Source organism: Eschrichtius robustus, chromosome 6 (assembly GCF_028021215.1).
Source record: "Eschrichtius robustus isolate mEscRob2 chromosome 6, mEscRob2.pri, whole genome shotgun sequence".
NCBI lineage: Eukaryota > Metazoa > Chordata > Mammalia > Artiodactyla > Eschrichtiidae > Eschrichtius > Eschrichtius robustus.
This window is the reverse complement of record NC_090829.1, coordinates 10237916-10261782: the sequence shown is the minus strand read 5'-3', so window position 1 is coordinate 10261782 and position 23867 is coordinate 10237916. Positions and strand designations below refer to the sequence as shown.

Here is a 23867-nt window from a genome sequence, read left to right as displayed (position 1 = left end):
TTTCCAAAGCACGCTCAGAAGTTGAGTGCCACGTGAGCTAGTAGGTGGCCATGGGTTCCTGGTGGGCCAAACAAGAAGTCCCTGAATGCCAGACAGCCACCGTCCCTCAGTTGTCACACCTCTCATCCCGACCCTCGCTGGCCCTGCTGGGTAGCACACTGCTGTGCTCCCAGGGAAGGAAACCCGGACCCCGCACGCAGTATCCGCGGGCTGTGGGTCCACCTTGGCCAGCCTTTGTCCTGGTCCTTCTCTCACCTGCGTCGTGAGCTGACTCCCAGGGCACAGGAGATGTGGCCCTGGCGTGTTCTGCCAAGGACACATCTCCGTGAGTGCAGTTGTGAGTTCAGACAGCCCCGGGCAGGTGGGCATGGGTGTGAACACGTGTGTACAATAACGTTCTTGCACAAAGACGCTGGGACTAGCAATTGGGGGAGGAAGGGGGACCCTGCCTGCACCCTGGAAGTAGGTGAGTGGGGGCTTGGGGGACGGTGGTGCCGGCAAAGAAGATGAGCCCTGAGCATGAGAAGTCCCTGCTCTGGCGCTCACTCTGTGACCCGGGCACGTTGCTTCTTCATCTGTAGCATGGGCAGGGTCTCACCACCTCAGAGCGGGTGAGATCACACGTAAGTAGCCCAGGGCATAGGAAATTCTCAATACACGGTGCTCATTATCATGTCAGTATGAGTTCAAAGGCTAGAAACAAGCAGCTGTTGATGCTCTAAGACTTCTCTGTGTGTGTATCTCAGCATCACTCGAACTTCACAGCAGCAGCTTTGCTGTATATGGAGACGTGGTTACTCCATTTCATAAAGGCAGGTTTAAAATTGCAAAGTGAAAAGCAGAAGGTTAGGTTTCCCACCACCTTGCGTGGGGAGTTGCCTCTCTACTCAGAAAGGAGAAGATGCAGGAGCCTGTGAGTTCTGTGGTTGACACCAGAAAGGCCGTAAATACTGTAGTAGCTGGTCGAGTGGTTCTTGCCCTCCTCCTAGCTCTGCTGTTCCAGAGTACTGCAGACTCTTTACTGGGCTCAAAAATAATGCTCTTCATTACAGAGACGTCTCCAATTGCTTTCCTCTGTTAACTAACATCTAGACTTAGCTATCACAGACCTGAGAGAAACTAATGATACCTTACAGTAAGACTATGATTGAATTACCGTCTGTTAATTAGGAGTTTCTAAATCACCTTGATCCCCTTGGAGAAAACCTTGATATAAGTAGATGGTAATAAAAGTGGAACTATGTTTAATTCAAACTGTATCTTTTGAAATTTAATTAATTTCATAATAATAGTTTTATTTATTTTTATTTATTTCTTAAAAAAAATTTTTGGCCGCACCCCGAGGCATATGGGATCTTAGTTCCCTGAGCAGGGATCCTTCCTGCTGCATTGAAAGGCAGAGTCTTAACCACTGGACCACCAGGGCAGTCCCTCATAATAATAGTTATAAATGAGCATGTCAGAACTCTAAATGGTCCTTGGTCTCTTGAAAGAGTTCTGTAGCATCCAGAAGTTCCTAATACAGTCTCCGGAAGTAGCTTGCTCACTGAGTAGTTGGCTTTAACGAGCTCAAGTTCCCCTTTTCTCCTGCAGGGGTGACTTAGGCCAGGTTTTAAACCAGTCTCATCAGTTCTTTGGAGACACTCCCCTCCATCAAAGATGTAGCCTCTGAACTCACATTCTTTAAAACTTTGAAGACTGGGGGAGTCACAGTGGTGCCCTGGCCCTCCTTTCCCTCATCCCAGACATTTACTGGAAGCAGAAGCAAGTGGCCGGCTGTAGACTGCATCCCCACTGGACACCCTGGCTGCCTCCTGGCCTAGTGGAAAGCTCCTTTCCCAGCTGCTAAGCCCCTCCCGTACTCATATCCCTTCCTGCTGTCATGGCCACAGAGGGTATCTGAGCTCAAGGTGCACTTAAATTTCATGCTGAGATGGTACGAGGGTGTCACGTAAGCACATCGCTACTAGAGTTGAGAAAATCGGAGAAGTGTTTTACAGCATTGAGAGGCTGCCCGTGACCAAGGGCCCTGGGGAAGATGGGGTATGCGTGCACCCGTGAGGTCACCGTGGTGCAAAATGATTCATCATGTGCTATAAAGTAGCCTATTTAGCATGAGAATGTGGAATAAGGCTTCCCACAGTAATCATGTGCAAAATGACATGTAACATCCCGAGTTCTTCCCTAAGGAAACTTCTGATTGTGTGAGGTTGGTCATAAAATGGAGAAATAAGAGGGTTATTTTCATTTGAGTGCATGTGAACTTACTATATACATGCTCTCTACACAGAAAAAAGCACAGCATGATGTGAAGTGGTAGGAGTTATTATATAGTTTTTCTGGATAGTTTTATAGTTGCGTTGGAATTCCTTTTTAGGGTAGTTTGGGTTCTGTTTTGTTGCTCAATTTTCAACAGTTTTTGTTTTCTCTGAGTATCGTATCATACAGCAGCAGAAGCAGTACAAGATCAAAACCAAAATTCTTTTCCACTTGTTGACATTCTGTGTACTTCTGAAACTAAAACTATGCAGACAATTTAAAACTTTGCCAACAATTTACGGTAGAATAAACATTTAAAATCTGTACATTGAGTTCGTAACTAATCTCTTGGTTTATTGGAACTCCCAGCTTTTCCACAGCCCCTTTCTATTTTCCCTGTGCTATTCTGCACTACCGAGCTTCACCAGCCCTGACCTATTTAAATATATTTGGGAACATGGAGACTTCTAGTAATCTAAGTCTCAATTAATCTAGAAATATGAGTGAATTCCTTTCACATAAAGGTTTGGTTGTGGTTTTATAGTTTATTAACTTGTCTGCATAAAATAAAAATTTCTTATCTGATTTGAAGGATGGTTTTTACTAAGGTAAATCACCCTTGTGCATTCACTGTTTTAATTCCTCTAAGCTCTGGCTCTGTGATTTTATTCTTCTTTTTTCTTTTATTCCTCTATATAGTGCTTTTTTTCCCCCTCCTTAATTTCCTCTTTATGGTGTTTTCTCTGTCTTTGCTCCTTTCTCCTCTCCTCCAGCCTACAAATGTGTATTACTAAGGACTTCTAGTGGCTAATGCTGGAAGTGCCTCTCAGAAATACCCACAATGTAAGCGTTTGGTCCATCCCAAGTGCACTAGGCACCAAAGCAACTAGGAGAAAGAAAGCACCTAGAGCAATAAATTGGTTGTTTTGACTACATGATACTATTTATTTCCATGAATTGTATACTGAATCCAAATGGTTATTTAGATGAGTACAGGCAAAACCTGTATTACTCTGTGTATAATAAGCATAATGTTTCTTTGCTTTTATATTGACATGGTAATTCACTTCAGGAACTACCATTTAGTTAAAACTTGAAGTTTAATCTGTGAAATGCAGCCCTTTCTAAGCGTGTGAATATGGTTATATATTGATTTAGAGTGAGAGGGGGTAGATGGAGACATTGATTGTGGTAGGAGAGGCTTTTCATCATGTGAAAATTCAGCTAGATACTTACAGATGAAATGGGATCTCAGTTTACAGGGTTTGATCTGAAATGTAGTGCATGAAGATTCAATGTGTAGCTCAGATAAAAGGTAAGTAACAGGAGAGCTACGTGCCTCACCCTTAGGTACATACCACCCTAGCTTTGCAGTGAACTTTATGACGAATCAGAGCATGTTGAAAAGCTAGAGAATTCTTGGCTCCCTGAATGTGGACTCTGGGTCACTCATAGCTCATAATTTGCTCCAGATTTATACAGCACTTGGCATCTCTTCTCTGGCAAGAAATGATTGTTAAAATATTTGAATACAGTGTGGAGGAGGGCTCATATGATGCCAAAAGCATACTTCAGTTGACTATGATAGATACTGAGAGTTTAACTTTACTTCACAAGAAAATTGCATAGATCTTGAAATACTCTCCCTTTTATAGTCAGCTATAACACTTGTTTTGAACATGCAAATTTATTTGCATGTGATCAATACAGTAAGGGATAATTTTAACTGAACGCGGATTTTGTGTTTACCTGTGCACGGTTTTGACGGCAAGAAACACTAGCGAGCGCAGAACACTGCACCTGGGTGAACTGAACGTACACACCCACCTCACACACCCACCAGCTGCTACATCAGATCACCGAGTGGGTCCTGAGCTGCGCCCTCCGCATCTCAGTTATAACCTCTCATCAGACATCAGACCCCCTCCTTCCACCACTCACAGTAACTCAAGAGCTGCAGCCCTTCCCGGCCCACTTCCACAAGAAACTCCAGGTCTTTTTCAAGGTCAGGTGCCACAGGCCACACTCACTGCTGCGTTTTTGCGTTCCTTAACTACGTAACATGTGCAGGACTGTGCTATCACTTGTATTCTGCTCCTGCCTTTTGTAATGCGTCACTGCAGAATTTCTGAGTGTTGTGCCCCGACCCCATTTTCCCCACAAACCTTGTGTTTTTTATCACACAGTTTTTTTATAGTGCGGTGATTTTTAGGAATACGTCTGTCACACAGCAGAACTGTCGGTGCTGCCATCTTATTGTCCAGAGATACCAAATGACCAAGTCCGGAGCTCCTAACACTGTAGACCTTCCAGAAACTCTCCTCCCACCCCTGGAAATGTTCAGCATCCTTGTTCTGTCCCTGCCCCTCTGACCACACCTTCTGTGTCTCTTACACAGGTTCCCTCTGCTTATTATTATCTGCAGTGTTGCTGTGGTGTTTTCATCTCATTTATCTTTAAAATTCCTCCCTCGGAGATGTAGACATTCTTTCATCTCAGCTGCTACCTTGGTGCAGAAAACTTCCTATTTTCCAGCCGCAGAACCAAGCTTTCCCACGGCTTCTAGCTGCTGCTACAGATCCTCAAAAAACCGCCCCGTTCACTGCCAACTCCTCTGCTCAGCTGGGGCGGAACTCCACTTCCTGGATGAGTTAACACCTTAGACACACAGTGTAAACGTGGAAAAGCTTTGCAGCGGTCGGGTGAGGCACAGTCCCCTCATCTGTCCGGCTTACCCTCTTTGTCTTTGGCTCTTCCTTCTGTGCCCACAGCACATCAGTCACTGGGTCCTGCTCTGTCCTTCCCGATGTACCCTCGCCAGCCCATCTCTCTTTCCCAGCCCCTCTGCGTCCTGCCCCCCTTTCATACCTCCGTCCCCCATTCCTTCCTTACTCTTTGTTCAGAGCCTGAAATTCTACCGTGATCATAGCACATCTCAGCTTAAAATCGTAATTCCTTATCCCATCCAGTCTGGCCCTTTTCTTTTTTTTTTTTTTAACATCTTTATTGGAGTATAATTGCTTTACAATGGTGTGTTAGTTTCTGCTTTATAACAAAGTGAATCAGTGATACATATACATATGTTCCCATATCTCTTCCCTCTTGCATCTCCCTCCCTCCCACCCTCCCTATCCCACCCCTCTAGGTGGTCACAAAGCACCGAGCTGATCTCCCTGTGCTATGCGGCTGCTTCCCACCAGCTATCTGTTTTACGTTTGGTAGCGTATATATGTCCATGCCACTCTCTCAGTTCGTCCCAGCTTACCCTTCCCCCTCCCCAGGACCTCAAGTCCATTCTCTAGGAGGTCTGCGTCTTTATTCCCATCTTGCCCCTAGGTTCTTCATGACCTTTTTTTGTTTGTCTTAGATTCCATATATATGTGTTAGCATACTGTATTTGTTTTTCTCTTTCTGACTTAACTTCACTCTGTATGACAGTCTGGCCCTTTTCTAACCACGTTCCCTACTTTCCTCTAACGCAAGCGGAAATGTCTAGAGAGCCTAACGATACTGCACATGGATCTCTGTCCTGCCCCCTCCCATCACACCTGCAAGGGGGTCAGTATGTGGCATTAGCCACGTACACTCCTCTCTACATATTCATTAACAATCCAGTAGTGCTTTCTATCTGGCAGAGTTCTTTCCTTTTTTTCTTTTAATTTTATGTTTTAACTGAAGTGTAGTTGATTTACAATGTCATGTTAGTTTCAGGTGTACAGCAAAGTGATTCAGTTATACATATATATGCTGTATATATATTCTTTTTCATATTCCCTTCCATTATAGATTATTATAAGATATTGAGTGTAGTTCCCTGTGCTGTACAGTAGGTTCTTGTTGTTTATCTATTTTATATACAGTAGTGTATGTATATTAACCCTAAACTCCTAATTTATCCCTCTTCCCTTTCCCCTTTGGTAACCATAAGTTTGTTTTCTGTCTTTGGGTCTATTTCTGTTGTGTATATAAGTTCATTTGTATCATTTATTTTTTAGATTCCACATATAAGTGATATCATTTGATATTTGTCTTTGTCTGGCAGAGTTATTTCTCTCATTTTTCTATTATATAGGTTTTTTTCTGTAATTTTCTATAATTTGCATGGTGAAAAATGTGGAAGTAGAAGTCAGGTTTCATGAGGAAACTAGGACAGATTACTCTGGAAGCAGTTTGTTGTTTAGAAAGTGTTTTCCTAGTGACCTTGCTGGAAGGGACACTGACCTGGAACTCCTAGGCCCCGGGGTGGTGCCCACACAGCGGCCTGTGTGAGGTGGAGGGGCTTTAACTGCAGCCTGCAGGTGCCTAAAGACCGCCACAGCCATGTGACTTCTATGCCCCAGTTCAAATGTGTGATTTTTATATTATTTTCTAGTATTAAAAAGCTATGTTGTAATTCCCAACAATAACTTTATAAATGGTTTCTCTTCCATTAGTTCAACTCTGTGACATTTTGCTGTACTTGGAAGCTTTCGCGAAAGGAAACGTTACCTCTGCATTTCAATTTAGAAGTCCCAGATCCCAGAGTCCCCGCATTTGATTCAAAAATTCTTCACCCACACAGTAATAATTATTGTAAAGTGTTAAATACAAAAGTAGCATTGTTAACTGAGGACGTTACTTTCAAGAACACAGGAAAAAAGCACCAAAGCTGACGGATTCCAGAGGGAATTTCGTTTTTATTTTCTGTACGTTCTCAGCGTTGGTGAACGGACTCACTTTGTAGGGCCGTGTAGCACAGGTTGCAAAACAGAAAATAAAGAAGTGGTCTACAGAAATCTAGTAATATAAAATATATTAATGTAGTAATAGTTCTCATAATCACACCTATAAACAGAGACGTTTGCCTTATACTAACATGGGGAGTTACTTTCAAAACAGGGCGTTCTTACAAAAGGCATTTCTGGTTTCCTTCCAGCTTAATAAAATATGAATTTTCATATTTACTTTGCCTTTAGTTGAGACTTCCTACTTTCCATCTGCTTGAGACCTATATTAAAACCTTAAAAAAAAACCAAAACAAAAAAACCTTATCTTAGGGGCTTCCCTGGTGGCGCGGTGGTTAAGAATCCGCCTGCCAAGGAAGGGGACACGGGTTCGAGCCCTGGTCCAGGAAGATCCCACATGCCAAGGAGCATCTAAGCCTGTGCGCCACAACTACTGAAGCCCGCGCGCCTAGAGCCTGTGCTCCGCAACAAGAGAAGCCACCGCAATGAGAAGCCTGCGCGCCGCAACAAAGAGTAGCCCCTGCTCGCCGCAACTAGAGAAAGCCCGCGCGCAGCAACAAAGACCCAATGCAGCCAAAAATAAATAAATAAATTAATTAATTTTTTTAAAAAAACAAAAAAGCTTATCTTAGAGTTGATCGAAATTATGAAATGGGTTTCTGAGCTATGTTAAATCTATAGATTTTCCTAATGCATTCGTTCCAGAAATTTAGGAGGTACTGGTAACTGGACACTAATGTAAAATCCATTAACAACAGCTATTTGAAAGCATCTTGTACTTTGTAAACAATATGAGGGTCCACGTGGTAAGTTACTCGGGCCGGCAGCCGGATGTCTGATTTCGGTGCTGAGACTTAACACCTGTGCATTTAAAGCGAATCGATGAAATTTGCATTAATGCAGATCATGCTTATAAAACCAGTCACTCTACCAGGCCTTGCGTTATAGTCACATATTAATGTAATATATACAGAGAAAACGAGATAACTTAAAGCAGTTTTTCCCTTTGACTCATGTCTTGATGTCACTCCCCACGTATCTGCTTTTGTCTAGTCTGAGATGCTTATTCTAGTGGTTTCACGTGAAATAGAAATGATTTCTGATTTCTGTTTTTTAATAATGAATTGGTTAGTGGAGCCAAGTAAACTGTTTAATGTTGTCATTTGAAAAAATGTTTTCCCAAAGTGCTTTATAGAAATATCCCTTTATAAAGACACACTTCTGGGCCCGTGTCAGTAGCTGACATGATGCCACATGTTGTGTGTAACACCTGTCGGGAGCCAGGACGTTCCCTAATGCGTCTGTCCATCCTCCTGGTTGCAATGCGCTTTCGTCCTGTTCAGCTGCTGCGCGTGGTCAAGACCTTCCTGGTATCGTGGAAGCAGCAGAGGCTTTGAGTCAAACGGAATCCCCGTCCCCCTGTTCACTAGTTACAGCCCTTTGCTCATCACTGCAGGCGACCTTGGGAAAGTGGCTTCACTCTCGGGTCCTCAGCGTTCACATCTGTGAACGCAGCACCACCAGCACCCACCTCCCATGGACTTGGTGAGCATTAGAGGAAATGGAGGACGCCAAGTACGTACCTGATGCCAAGGAGGCGTTGAAATACTTCCCTTTTGACTCATTCAGCCAACACTTGTACTGTTTGTAATTGCACCTCGTCACAGAGTGGCAGACCCAGCCTTAGTGGCAGCGCCCCTAGATCTGATGGCGCCTCCACGGTCTCCCTGCTGTGTCCGCAGTGCATTCAGTCATGGTTGTCAGCCGTGCGAGAGCAAGACCTCAGCCAGCCGGGTAGGCAGGCAGGGAGGCCCGGCCTGGCCTGGTCCTGCCCTCTCGGCCCACTGGACCTTTAACTGAGTGCGCTTACACGAGCCCACAGGCCAGAGAGTTCCCTGAACAACACCTAGACGGGCCCTTTACTCGAGGAGAACTCACACGAATATTGCAGGAGTGGAGGGTTAATGGACTCAAGCTGTGGACGAGAGCTATAAACCTTATTATAAATATGTGCCCTGCAACCATAAAAAGATACAAACTGGCAGTTCATCCTCCCAGAGGGAGTGATGCATTCATTCCATGACAGGTGTGGCAAAGTGAATCATCTCTGCTGAGGTCTGGGTGGGTTTTCTTTCTTCCTGTGTCCAAAAGTTGCTGATTGGTTAGCAGGTACCCACCTCTCCTGGGCTGACTGCCTCTGGAATCCCCTCTGATAGGCTCTGCAGGGACCTGCCGCTGTTCACTTCCAAACCGGGGGGGCTGGCTTTTCACTGTGTTTGCATCCTTCACCTGGGGTGTTAGCCACCTTCACAATTCATATACTGCACATAAGTCGGGGGGCACATTCACCCCCGTTACCGGGAGAAGGGCTTGGTATTGAACTGTCCCACTACCATGCCCTGGCTTCGGAGCATCTCACTGTCACCCCCAGGAGCACGTGGGCAGCGGTGGCACTGCCACGTTTTATGTGATTACTGTTTGCCTGTGGCCCCGGGTCATTCTCCTCTTCATGCGTTCTCAGCACCGACCTCAGGGTCCCACACGTGCAGCCTCAGCGCATGACTGTCCCCAGAGTAAAGGATCAGTCCTCCGGCATCACAGAGCACAGGGGCAGGGCAGCGTCCTTCTCTAGCCCCTGGAGGTGGACGTGCGTTTCTGAAGCCTGTCGTGTCTTTTACAGTTAAAAGGTGCAGCACTGGGCTTCCCTGGTGGTGCAGTGGTTGAGAGTCTGCCTGCCAATGCAGGGGATACGGGTTCGAGCTCTGGTCTGGGAGGATCCCACATGCCGCAGAGCAGCTGGGCCCGTGAGCCACAACTACTGAGCCTGTGCGTCTGGAGCCTGTGCTCCGCAACAAGAGAGGCCACGATAGTGAGAGGCCCGCGCACCGCGATGAGGGGTAGCCCCCGCTTGCCGCAACTAGAGAGAGCCCTCGCACAGAAACGAAGACCCAACACAGCCATAAATAAATATATTAATTAATTAATTAAAAAAAAAAAAAGGTGCAACACTCTTTAACCTTTGGCAATACTTTAAACTGGAAGATGCTTCTAAGAGTAACAGTGCGATTTGTTGTTTCTCTGAGCTTCTTCACACCAGGCTTTTCAAGCAAAACTAGTATCAGTAATGGGTGTGTAAAACATTGCCAATGAGAACAGGGCAGGAAGGCACACTCATCCAGCTAATTGGGGGCTTCCAGAAGGCGCTCTGCCGGGCCCCCGGGTGAGTGCGGAATCCACTGCGACTTCACCATCGGCAAGTTCCAGCCGCAAGCATGCTCTCCTCTAATCCCCACGATATTATGAGCCCTCATAATGTCTTTTATTCAGCTCAGTTTACAGGTAGGAAATTATGGCTCCGTGATGTTTAATACCTTGTCCTAGATGACAGAGCTGAGGAACCCATGTAAATCTGTGCTCGTTCTGTGCCTACCCCAGCCCCGATGTGGATCTGTTTTTGACCACCTTCCCCCGTAGGCTGTCTGGATGCGTGAGTCTGGCCTTAATGCTGCTGCTTTGTTCTTTTGCATTCCTTCTGTTACTGCTCCTGTCCTGCCCACTTGTCTCATGACCGGGTTCATTTTGTTGCTTTTTCCCCCTGTTTGAATGATGGCGGCACGGTTGGCCAGTTCTTTGATACTGAGCTGTGACAACCACCATCCTTGCTGGGGGAAGTCCTTGCTTTGTGATGCCTCTCGTTTGGCTCAGCATCAAAGCTGAAGAAGGTTACTGACGATGGTATGAACCTTTTCAGTATGCAAATTATGTAATGGTACAAATGACTTTCTATCAGTATAATCGAGTTCTGAGCTATTCATTTTTATCGCTGCCTGTTCAATATGTCAAGCTGTAAAGTAGAATATTTAAATTTGCAGGAATGACTCAGATCTTGAAGAACGAATGTGAAAATACCGAATTCCTAAGTGGGAGCTGTGCCACTGGGCTGTGCACTTCCTGAAGACAGGGGCTGTGTCCTGTAGGTCACCCTGCCCCCATTCCGGCTCAGCGGCTGCCCACAGGACACTTTCTATGAATAATGAATGAAGGCATAAATGAACACCTGCTTTGGCCTTCAAACCTCACAGTGTTTACTATAATTTTCTTAGAACAGTGGAAGTTGATAAATGCTGTGTGACTCACTTTAAGAATCTGGGGTACTTCTTAAGAGGCGTGTTGATTATGCTTCAGTTTAAATAAGTATAACTAATAAAATATGGTGTTCTTCGAGTTATATAAATAATTCAACCTACGTATATTTAGTTTCTATAAAATAATTACTATGGCAGCTAGTGATAAATACTATAAAGAAAAGGCAGAATTTAAAGGAATGGGCAATGATAGATTGGTATTTGTTATATAAAATAGAATGGCCCTGTAAAAGAGATGAGTAATATTATGTGAAATATTTAAATACAAAAAGCTAGTAATCAACAGGGGCCTACTGTATAGCACAGGGATCTCTACCTATTATTCTGTAATAACCTATATGGGAAAAGAATCTGAAAAAGGATAGATACATGTATATGTATAACTGAATCACTTAGCTGTTCACCTGAAAATAACACAACATTGTAAATCAACTATACTCTGATATAAAATAAAAATTAAATTAAAAACAAAAACAAAAAGCTAGAGTCTACAGTTATGGCAAGGATCATAATTGTCCCCATTTGAGCCATGAGAACTGAATCTGGCCATCCCATTTTCATAGTGATTTTAGAGCCAAAAAGTTTACTTCAGACAGATCTTTTCCCAGCATTTCGGTGAGTAAAATAATTGGTCAGCTGTACCCTGTTCCTTTTTCTTAATTCAAGCGTGGCTCCTAAAACAAGCACATGCAATTTAGAACAAGAACTCAACACTGAATTTTTAAAATCACTGATAGGCACATTAAAAATACTTGTTTGAGTGTTAGCATTAGTAATGCATCAAAGAAATGCTGTTTTTTGATCCTCATCGTAAGCTTTAAACTGATTCAGATGGAGGCATCTTGGCTGAGGTGAGCAAGGCATGTAGGCGCTGGAGCTTTCCGTAAGGTGACGCAGGAGGTTTTGTTAAAATGAAGGACAGATTGGGTGTGCACACATATTTATTTGTAGCTTTTCACACTGAAACGAACTCAGGTACTGGCTTGAGGTTCAAATCCAGTGTTGTACAAGCCTGACCCCCCCCCCCCCAGGAACATACTCTGCACAGTCTGGTCTAAGCCCTTGTGTGGGGAGGTGTGGCTGTATCGTTTAACACGTACACACATGAACTTGAGTAGTGGGACGTCAGATGGAGGGATGAGTCGCCGCATCCCCTCAGCCGCGTTGGGGGCAGAGCCTCGCGCCCGAGCGTGGACCCTCCTGTGTCCAGCTGTCTGTGTGACCTCCTGTCTGGATGTTTCCTCTGCAGATGATCCAGTCCCTCAAGGCGTTGATTGAAAATGCAGACGCTGTGTATGAAAAGATTGTACACTGTCAGAAGGCAGGTGAGTGAGAATTTGTTTCTTTTCTTTAAAATAAAGTTAGTAGCGTCATCTCTTTTGCCCCTGAGCTATTTCATCTTTTTGATACTATGTCAAGAAAATCCGATATAAAAAGTATTTCTTCATGGCTAAAGAAAATACTAATTCACTGGTTCTCAAGCCTGGATCATAGACTCACCTGGGGGAAGCTTTAAAAATACATTGACGTAGTCTGGGGGTGTGGCTTAAGAGTTCATAGCTGTTAAAGGTTCCCAAGCATTTCTAAGCTGCAGCCCAGATTGAGACCCTCTGCGCTAAATCTCTTCCACCTCCATGGGCACCAGTTACAACCTCTTGAAATTGTTAATGCACTGGCATTTTCACATGCTGAGGAATTCATTCATTTCACAACCAAATGTTATGCTAGATCACAAAACTCTGCTTACATAAACAACCATCTCAATTTTAGCTGCGATAAAACCAAAAAGTCAAGTGTTCTGCATTGTAATAGGAATAGGCAAAATGCAATTCTTTCAGTTTTCAAATTTTGAGTGTCAATTTGGAAGGTTCTAATGTGGAGAATATTTGTAATTCTTAAATAAGAGTATCTGTCCTTAATTTCTAGGGTTTTTGGTTGCTGTTCTTTCAAATCAAGAGACCATAACTGTTACCTAGCCGTAAAAAAAATGTCATCTCTTATCTCAGAAATGAACTCGTTTAAAATAGATGAAAGGCAAAGATACATGCGACAGTTTCTCTTTTGGTGTTTATTGAAGAATATGCACATTAGTGACTAATCGACAGACAAAAATCCTCATCTTGTTAGCAAAATATTATTAGCAAAGTAATCTTTCTACTTCTCGTCCTTTCTGGGACACTTACGACCACAATTAAAGCAAGTTACGTCAAATACCACTTTTTATCATGCACTACCCTATAGAAAATCATTGAGTAGCTGACCAAATCTAAACTTCTAACATCCTATGCAAAGTCATTGCCAACTGGCCCACCCACTTTGCCAATGTTATATAAAAAGTATTAAATTAAGTCATCTGTTCATTTATTTAATAAATATGTTTTGAACTTGTACTATGCCTAAGATACTTGTAAGAGCTGTTACATACCAAAATAGTAAAAAAATAAGCAAGATTGGTTTTTGTCTTCTAGAACCTTCAAATCAAACAAGACGTATGGAAGTAACCACACACAGTCAGACGCATTGAGTACTTACTGTGTGTGACTCAGGAGCCTGAACTTGGCTTGTGAGGCAGTGGGGAACCCCTGATTTTTTAGTGGAAGGGGAGAGAAGTTGAGCTTTCAGGTGACGATCATAATAGCTGTGTGCAGAGGACTGTTGTGGGCAGGACCCGCTGGAGGTTGTTGGGAACAGTGAGGAAGAAGATGTGAGGTTGTTCGTCCAGCCGGGCTTTGGGCTGCCCCGCGCCCCCTGCCATCCCCTGTGTTTCCACTTAGATTTCCACAAGGTAGGACCTCTGTCTCCCTCCTCTTTGCCAGTCTGTCCTTGTCTTCTTCTCATCTCATTAGTCTCCCAGGGGCTTTCCTGATTCCGGGATGTGTGTTCCGGACCCATTCCATTCAGCCCTTCAGACATGCATCTGGTTCAGCCGATCAAGCCTCTTCGGTCACTGAGTCTTTTATTAACGTGTCCCATCTTCCAAACGGGACAGTGACCTCCTGTGCACCAGGTTTGCATGCTGAGTGACTCTCTCTATTTTACCCGTGACATCTGTTCTAACATCTGCACAGCAGAGTCGCTCAGATATTAACTGGCTAAATGTGATTTGGCTTTTATGAAGTATTCGATTCTATTAAATGCATGTATTGCTATGAGAATTGTGGACCGTTAGAATCTGAAACCACACTTTTTCGGAAAAAAAGAACTGGCTATTAATTTAACAGTTTGAGTTATTGGCAATTCTTTGCAACTTCCTCGGCTTATGAAATTTGATAATGTCTAGCATCAGGCAGCTTTATGTTGTTTTTCTGTTCGATTTCAGTAAGGGATATATTTGCTTGTATTTAAAAAGCTGAAGAGTCTTGCCTGTTAAGGGTTTTGCTTGGGGAGGTAGGAGTGGGGATAACCACTGTTAATGGTCTGAGTTGCTTTGGGTTGAAAGCCCTTCAGAAGCACATAACGATCATCTCTCGGTTTCATAATTACTGCCGACCGCCTACACAGCCCTTCTGTTGTCCCAAGTGCTTATTTTAGAGTCTCTTGATCTTTGTTTCTTATGTTTACAGTTATCGTAAGGCATATCGTTCTTAGTCATCTGAAGAGTTGCTAATTTGTATTGGGCTCAATAGCATTTGCGTAAGATTTTACTTTTGGTGAGTAATTGTTCTTCTGCTTGCAGATCTTTAATCTTGCAATGACAAAGTGAAGGTATAAGTCACCAAAGTGCTGGAAGAGAGGATTATTTTAGAAGTATTCCACACTTTTAAACACAAACCTATATTCTTATTAGATAAACCTTCATGTAAATAAGTGAAAATAAGGAGTCACACGCCACCCGCCTCCCGTCCCGTGTTGAAAAGTGCGCCCAGTTGGGACAGGTTCAGACTCCCCGCTGTGTAACTGATTTTTTGGAGCTAGAAATGAGTCTGCTGATGCTGATACTGGGAGGAGAGACCGAGGCCGGGGAGGAACGCTGGTAAGTGAAGACCCGCAGCCAAGGTGGGCCAGGAAGCTGCTCGCGCAGCAGGCAGGGACCCAAAGGGACCAAGGAAGGGAGGTGAGAACAGCCAGGTGAGGGGCAGTTGGGGCAGCCTGTGTAGCCCACTCTTCTAAGAAGAGAATATGCCAGCACAGAAGTTTGGCGGGTTAACGGGAAATCTTAATAAGGGAAATCTTAATAAGAAAACCACGTTCCTAGGAATATGGAAGATCCAGTGAAGAGACGAAGAGGAAGATGCTAAAAGATGAGCCCAGGATAAAGGATGCAGGAAGTGAGGAGGGCAGGAATCAAGCGTAGCTGTGAAACACTTGACCTTGGAAAGGTAGAGCCGTGGCGTGTGGACGCATCCTGGGGTGGAGGAGTGTTTTCCACTGAGAAGGGGGGGATGCCGGCTCTGGGGTGCGGTGGAAGGGGGTACAGGAAGGGCAGGATGTGGAGCATTTGCTCAGAGCCAGAGACCAGTGGTGCCAGCGACAGGGACTGACTGAATGTTTGGATCGCGGGGAGGGCTGTGGGATGAGTGGATCTGGGCTGCCATGCGAGTGAGAAAGACAGAGAAGTGATGGATGGCACGGCCGTGCAGGAACGGGTCTGTGTGAAGTAACGAGCACACGTCCTCCTGGGTCTAACAAATGCTTGTTCTCCCAGGAAGTATCCAAGTGGGTGATGGAAAGGAACACACACAGGGGGGCAGGGCCGGAATCTCCAGAGGGAGAAGCACTGTAAAAGTTCATACAAGTTCTTTTTCAAAAGTTTATAAAAGCAGATAAAAGATTAGCCGGATTCTTTCAGGGGAAACATCTTTTCCACTTTCTAATGTCTAGCTCTTTCTCTCCTTCAATGGCCCCAACACGGCAGCCTGTGTTTGAATTTTAGCTAGTCACTGAATCGATCTGTTCCGTAAAGAAAAGGAAGATGATCTAGGAGGTCGTCCAGACTGCTTTGCTTCGGTGCATTGAATTTAAATGGAAAATCATTTGTTCTCTGGGAAGAAAAAAAGAAATCAATGACTTATTTCCTGTCAATAACTTACTTCCGGTCCAAGATGGTGCATTAACACATGCATTTAATGTCCACTCCCTTCTGAGCCTCATTAAAATGACAGTAGGGTTTTTTTTAAAATAAAAAACTTATAAGGACAAAGAAAATGGGAGCAACAAAATTTTGGAAACAGGAAAAGGAAAGTTGACTTAGCTGACTCAAGAAAGCTGAGCCTGAAGCTGGCGGGGATGGGGGCACAGTCTGACTTCGTGGAGATCCCCCCAGGCCGGGACCTGGTGGCAGCAGATGACTCTGGGGGTCAGGGTAAAGGTGGGAATAAAAGGGGAAAGCTGTCCGAAAGCTGGATTCAGGAGCAACTAGGTCCCAGACGGCCGAGAGTCCTGACGGTGAGGAGCTTGAAAATAGCCAAATTCTCATCCTTCATCTGGGCAGTTTAATAAGTAATGCTTGGGGAAAAAAATCTAAACAGTATATGCCTGTTACTTAGCAATATGGACACAGATACTCAAAAAGGAAACAAACTCAGCTAAAGGTGTTGAATGTAACTGCTTCTGGAGAGGGGGGATTGGTGACAACTCTTTATCTTTAAACTAGGTGTATGCATCCTTCTGCCAAACATTAAATCACTGCTAAATTTAAACTTAATTAATTTACTGAGTTTAAGAAAGAGGACGGAAGGGATGGAGCGGTGGAAGCTGCGACAGGGATCCTTGACCTGCGGCAGGAATCCTTGACCGAGGTGGTCCTGGAGGAGGTGTGGCCACGCCCACCAGGCTTGGGGCCAGGTGGGTGAGGCAGGTGCTTGCCGCCCAGGACCCCTGCCACCCCGGCTTTCTGGGCAGGCCAGGTGCAGAGGTGGCATCTGCACCCAGTGGGTGAGAGCCTGGCTCCTCTTCTGGAAGGAGAGTCGGGTCCCTGCTCTTTCCAGTGTCCTGTTAGGGGAGGGGCAGTCAAGCTCTAAGTGAAAGAAAGCCCAGCCACGGCCCCCCAACCTGTTCAAGTAGAAGCTTCTCTTCTGAAAGCTCTGAGGGGCTCCCATGCACGGCAGGGGTGCATCATTACTGAGTAAAGTGGGATGGAAGGCAGCTTTCGAAATAACAAAAGCTTTAATTACCCTTCCTTTTAATCTGCTTACTGGAAATTTTTCTGTAACGGATTCTACACATCTCTGCTTTCTTAAATTTGGCTGCCAAAAGTAATTTGAACTTTTGATGACCCAGGGTGGTTATTTGCTGTGGTTAATGCGGCGATGCCCCCAGGAGCCTTACGTTTTCAGGGCCCTTGCGCTGTGCACTGGGGCTTCCTGTTGAGATCCCATCCCAGGGGTCACAGTTTAGTTCCGTCTCCTCTCCTTCGGCTTTCACTCGCTACTGCTCCTACTGTTTGTGCTGCATTTCCCACTGCCTGTTTGTACATGACTCTTCTGTTCTCTTTCTGCTTTGCTGCTTCTGGTCTGCCGGCCTTTCCCCTGGGACCAAGCTTGTTAGATTTATCTTACCTCGAAGCAGAGAGAGCCTGATGCGTCCATGTGGGGAGAACAAGCAGGATGTCAGGCAGACCCACATGACATTGCTCAGAGGCCTCTGTTGTTTTGCAAACTTCTGGGATTTCAGTGTGTTCTCAGCAGCGAAGGTTTCCGGATAAGTAACCTGTCACCATCCATCACTTGCTTTGCTCACATCATTGTCTCGCTCAACACAGCAAACGTAGAATCACCTGTACGAGTCATTCTGAAAACACTTCGCAGTGTTCTGTTAACAGTGTTTGCAGAAGGAAGCCTGGGAGGCTATAACTTTTGTCTTCGCTTATGTCAGGACGTTTCTCAGCCCCAGCTGACAGAAGTAAGAGGTTCTTCCCTGGGGATCCAGAGACCTGTGCTCCTGGGCCCCCTGTACCATGTCTTGCTGTGTGGTATTACGTTAGTCACTCGACTTCTCTCTGGCTTATTTTCCTCCTTCTAAGTGACAGTGAGTTGTATGCGTCCCCGATAGCCCCACGGGTTCTAGAATACAGTGACCTCAGATCAGTTGCCTAAGCAGCAATTTTGGAATGGCCTGATTACAGTCACTTAAAAAGAGAAGATCAAATAAGTAATCCCATGCGATGGCACGGGTGCATGAGTTGCAGCCTGTCAGCGTGCGTTTCAAGGGGGAGAGTTAATGCCTCACTTTGAAGGTGAAGAGTGACCTCTCTGAAGGTGAGACACATGAACCCTTAACTCCTTTGGGACCCTCGGCCTCTTTCCTTTTCTAAGAGTCACCAGATGCTCTCCTGGGCACTTTAATTAACTAACAGTTAGTGAAGCCACAGAAGCCAAGAAGTAGCAAGGTCATTGTCGGTGGGCCAGCCTGCCCCCCCCACCCCCCGCCCCATCCTTCTTAATTCCCTCAAAAGGAACCTTTGCTGATGATAAGGGAGGGTAGAGGGATGATCACAAAAGTGACAACTAGACCAACTCAGGCAGGAAGTCTAAACAAGCAAGCAGTCTGTAGGAACCAGCTGTCTTCACCACACCCCACCGTCTCGGGTGCCTATCACCCCATCCTGCCTTCAGACAACCACATAGCTGTCATTGCAGCAGTATTTCCTACAAGTGTGGTCAGAGTCTCCTAGGGACGCTTGTGTAAATTGCAGTTGCTTTGCTTCGCCCCCCAGTATTGAATCCTCGGGGTTGGGGCCCAGGAACTTGCACTTGAACGAGAATCTCTCTTTAGAGGGTGGAGCAGAGAGGCCCCTCTGGGTTCATGCTCACCTCTGAGCCTCTCCCCACCCCTCCCCGCCCTGCAAAGGGTGACCGCTCCGTGCCTGCCTGCCGGATTGATGAGAGCGATTCCTTCTTCCCAGCACGGCTTTCACTGGTGACATTTCCCGGTGCCAGGAGTGAAGGGGAGGGAGATGGGCGGATGTGTGACCTCCCTGGATATCTGTCCTGTGCGCAGATCCCAAAGCTGTGCTTTCTTGTCGCTTCTTCCTCTGCCTCCTCCTTCCCTGTAAACCCACAGAGTCTCTGAACGCATCACTTTTCATCTAAATGGCAACTCTCGGGCTTCCTCGTGGCGCAATGGTTGGGAGTTGGCCTGCCAATGCAGGGGACACAGGTTCAAGCCCTGGTCCGGGAAGATCCCCCATGCCGCAGAGCAACTAAGCCCATGCGCCACAACTACTGAGCCTGCCCTCTAGAGCCACAAATACTGAGCCCACATGCCACAACTACTGCAGCCCGTGCGCCTAGAGCCCGTGCTCTGCAGCAAGAGAAGCCACTGCGATGAGAAGCCCACGCACTGCAACGAAGAGTTGCCCCTGCTCGCCGCAACTAGAGAAAGCCCGTTCACAGCAAGGAAGACCCAATGCAGCCATAAATAAATAGATAAATAAATAAATAAATGGCAGCTCTCAGCATCTCAGCAGATTATCTTCTGGGGAGGGGTCAGGCTTCCTTCAACTCTGGCACTCCCATAAAAATCATTTTTGTTATTATTCCATCATACATGTTTATTAAATTTGAGACGAACCACAAGTCAAGTCCACAGTAAATTAAATCATCTTTCTCAAACACCAGAAGGTTTTATGCACACACACACACACACACACACACACACACACATATATCTGATTAGGTATTCTTGGATCTAAAATGAAGTAAATAGCCTAGATGGTCTCTAAGGCTTTTTCTGTCTTTCAAATTCTGTGGTATATAAATCATATGATATGATATATGATATATAATATAATATAAATAAGGGACTGTAGTGGGTAAAGTGAACAAATGCATTCTAAGAATGTTTTAACAATATTTAGAGGTAAATCTTCTAAGAATAAGGAATTTGAAGCAATTTAAATTAACCTGTATTCTTTCATTATAGGTCAGTGCCTTGTCAAAAATATGTCATTACACATGTTAACATAGTAAAGGAAAAATGCAGTCATGCATCTGTGGAATGTGTTTAATGACAAGATGCTGTACTAAGTATTGATTAGAGATGCAAAAACTAATGCACGGGCTCTGCTACCACTGAAAGTTATAAAACACAACCAAGCCGGTAGATTAGGCAACGGGTGTAAGTGGAATCTGAGAGACGGAGCAGGCCAGGGGGTTTTGTTGGCAGGGAGGGGGTAGGGCTTGAGCCAGGGGCTTGAGAGAGGCACGTACGGTCCGGGTGAGGAGAGCGGAGGGACGGGGCTTCTCTGGTGGGCCAGAGGGGAGAGGCTTCATCGTCCAGGTGTGCTTTCCATGCACATGGCGTATGTTGTCCTGTCCAAAGGGAAATGTTTGCTTTGGGAAGCAGCAGAAATTAGGGTTGGAAGTAGAGGTTGGGTTATATGACGGGAGCCTTTTAATTCAAGGACAGAGAATTTGGCGTTGACTTCTAAGGCCAACATTGCCCAAAGCCTGATTTGAGGGACATTAGCCATGCTCCTTGGGCAAAGGGTTTCATCACCAAATCTTCATAACACAGCGTATTCCCCTTTGGAGACTCTTGGGACACATCAGCATGCTAAACGTTCCCTAGTTTAACTCAGCATTTCCCAAACCAAATGTATTCGGTTATAAAGCCCTTCTTTCAAGCTCTGTCTGTCATCGTCTTGAACACTTCTGGAAACTGCCGTAGGCCGTGGGGTCATGAAATAGTTTGGGACAGGCCTGGGGACTCACTGACCGACCCATCTCTCTCCTCTGCCCTCCGTGTTCCAATACTCCACACAGCACTGGAATGTGGGGGCCTGAGCTCCTGGGGAAGGGGGAAGGTGACTGTGAAGGTCTGGTTCAGGCGTGCTGGGCCTGGGATCATGTAGGGTGGCTGTCTTGGTCCAGTCGGGCTGCTATAACAAAGTGTCACAGAGCAGAGGGCTTAAAACTACAGAGACTTACCTCTCACAGCTCGGGAGGCTGGGAAGTCCAAGATCGCGAGGTGAGGGCCCATTTCCTGGTTCGGAGCTGGCACTTTCTTGCAGGGTCCTCACGTGGTGGAAGGGGTAGAGCTTTAGAAGAGCATTAATCCCATTCATGAGGGCTCCATACTCCCGACCTAAGCACCTCCCAAAGGCCCCACCTCCTAACACCATCCCTTTGGGCATGAGGGTTGCAACATATGGATTGGGGTCGGGCAGGGGGACACAAAACAGACCATAGCAGAGGGTCAAATGGAAATAGCACATTGTCGAAGCAACTGTAGTAAAGCTTGGGGTGGAGTGGCGTCTACAGATAGAATTAGTATCATCCAAATGGAGGAGTTATTTGAATGGATGAGTTCTTGGGTTTTTTTAAATTAATTTTCATTGGAGTATAGTTGCTTTATGATGTTGTGTTAGTTTCTACTGTGCAGCAAAGTGAAACAGCTATACGTGTACATGCATCCCCTCTTTTTTGGATTTCCTTCCCATTTAGGTCACCACAGAGCATTGAGTAGAGTTCCCTGTGCTATGGATGAGTTCTTTAATGAAGAAAGGGTTGGGAGGAAATATAGGCAATCCCAGGATATGATTACGAGTTTGTATTAATAATTCAGAACTGGATGTTTTACTTCAACCTCAAACCTTAAAAACATCCCGGCACATCTGAGCCCCTGCCCTGCTCTACTTTTTTTTTTTCCTATAGCAGTCATTACCTTCCAACCACAGTATCATTTGCTCATGTTCCTTGGTTATTGTGTGTCTCCTTCCAACTAGAATGTAAACTCCTTGAGAGCAGGGAGCTTTGTTATTCATATCATCTCCCACCCACGCCAAGAACAGCGCCTTGCCAAAGCTGGCACTCAGTAGATATTTGCTGAATTGAATTGAACATGGAATGCTGCGGTTATTCATCCATTTGTTTCTTCACAGACATTTATTAGGTCCTACTCTCAGCCTGAGGGAGGCTGGGGACCTCACTTCCCCGCCCCAGGGCTCCAGGCCGAGAGCAGGAGATGCGCAAGCAGAATCCTCACTGCACAGGGGACTTGGTCCTCTGGTGAGAGGACAGCACAGCCCGTGACTGACCCATCAGGTCAGCACGGAACCAGAGTTCGGAGCTGCAGTTGAGTCAGGAAAGTGGTTTGGGAGCAAGGCTGGTGGGGCGGGAATTCCAGGCGGGAGAGGAGCCCCCGCAGGGACAGCCAGGCCCAGGCCAGCAGTGGCCGCGGCACAGACGGGAGATAGCACAGACCCAGAAGCTGCAGCAAAACATTCAAACACACACACACACACACACACACACACACACACACACACACACACACACACACACACACAGCCCTTTGATGGATTAGACTGTATGCAAAAAATTCTGTATGGCACAAAGGATCAGAAGCAAAGCTGCAACAACAACGAGAAACTAAGAAAAAAATGTTAGCGATACGTATCAGGAAAGGCTAATATCCCTAATACACAAGGAACTCCTAAGATCAGTCTGAAAAAGGCCAACAACCCTCATGTTTGTATTCTTTGCGAAGAATATGAACACAGTTCACAACAAGGGAAATTCAAAAGACTCTAAAATAAAATGAAAGGATGTCCAGACTCACCCATAAACGATGCAAACCTGCTACAGGTAGAGGGACAATTATGAACGCAGAGTCTAAACCCCGGCCTTCTCAAAGCTGAAGTCGAGTCATGGGAGACAGAGAATAAAAAAGCAAGTAAATACAACACTCACTGTGTCCGACAGTGGTGAGTGTTTTGGAATCAGTGAGGCAGAGAGGGGGACAGGGCGGGGGCAGGGGTGGGCAGCGGCTCTTTTCAATGAAGTGCTCAGCCAGGACCTCAGGGAACCGGTGACATCTGTGCAGGCATGATTGGAGGCAGAGAGCAAGCTTATCAAATATCTGGAAGGAGATTATTTCAGGAAGACGGCCCTCCTGGCTACAGTGCTGGGAGCAAGGGGCCGGGAGGGCAGGAGCTAGGTGACAACGGGCCGGGCTGTTGCGAGGACACCAGCTCTGCTCTCAGAGAGATGGAAGCTCTTCCTGAGGGTCTGAGCAGAAGAGTGGCGGCATCCCATAAGGGGTAAGGGGTGGGGGTGAAAGTAGGTGCTGGAGGACCACCCAGGAGGCTTTTGCAACCATCCAGGCCACTCAACGGCTTGATCTGGGGGGGTCTGGGCAGTGGTGATGGCTAACAGGATTTATTCATGGATTGGACGTGGGGCGGGAGGAAAGAAAGAGGGCAGGACTGCAGGATTCTTGGTTGGGTTCTCTTTACCAAGATGGGGAGGACCTGTGGGGGAGAGGGTTTGAGAGGGAAGATCAGAGGTTTGGTTGTAGATGTGTTAAGTTTGGTATGCCTGGTTGACTTCCAAGTCTAAAGTTCAGAGAGAGGTCCAGACCGGAGGCAATGAATTTGGAAGCCGCGGGCACGAAAGTGGTCTTTCAAGCTTGGAGACCGAGATCTTCTAAGCAGTGACAATGAACAGAGAAGGTGGAGCCCTGGGCTTTCACCGTTTGGACGTTGGGGAGACACAGGAGAGCAACCCTGGAGGTTAGGGTGCAGCCAGACGGGTAGGAGGAGGACACTCTGATCTTCTGGAGAATGAGGTGTTTCAAGGAGCTGCCACTTTTCATGCATCAGATCCAAACGTTCATATCAGAGACCCCAAAGTTCCGTCACACACATATCATGACTGATGGGTGGGAATATAGGGGAAACGGAACTGTCACATTGTTAGGGGGTATAAATTGGGTCCACACCTAGGGAAGGCCACATGGCAGTAAATTTCGGAATTACGAATCATGTACACTTTGAAACAGCAACTCCTATTTTTTT

General features: G+C 45.8%; 1 protein-coding gene across 2 annotated transcripts in view; it reads left to right on the top strand.

Annotated features, from left to right (window-relative positions):
• PLCL2 (phospholipase C like 2) overlaps positions 1 to 23867 on the top strand; it is a 191457-nt gene that overhangs the window by 128929 nt on the left and 38661 nt on the right. For both annotated transcript variants that reach the window (XM_068545864.1, XM_068545865.1), the window contains exon 4: positions 12378 to 12453. In XM_068545864.1, the coding sequence (XP_068401965.1) occupies positions 12378 to 12453 (76 nt within the window). The remainder of the gene's footprint in view (positions 1 to 12377; positions 12454 to 23867) is intronic.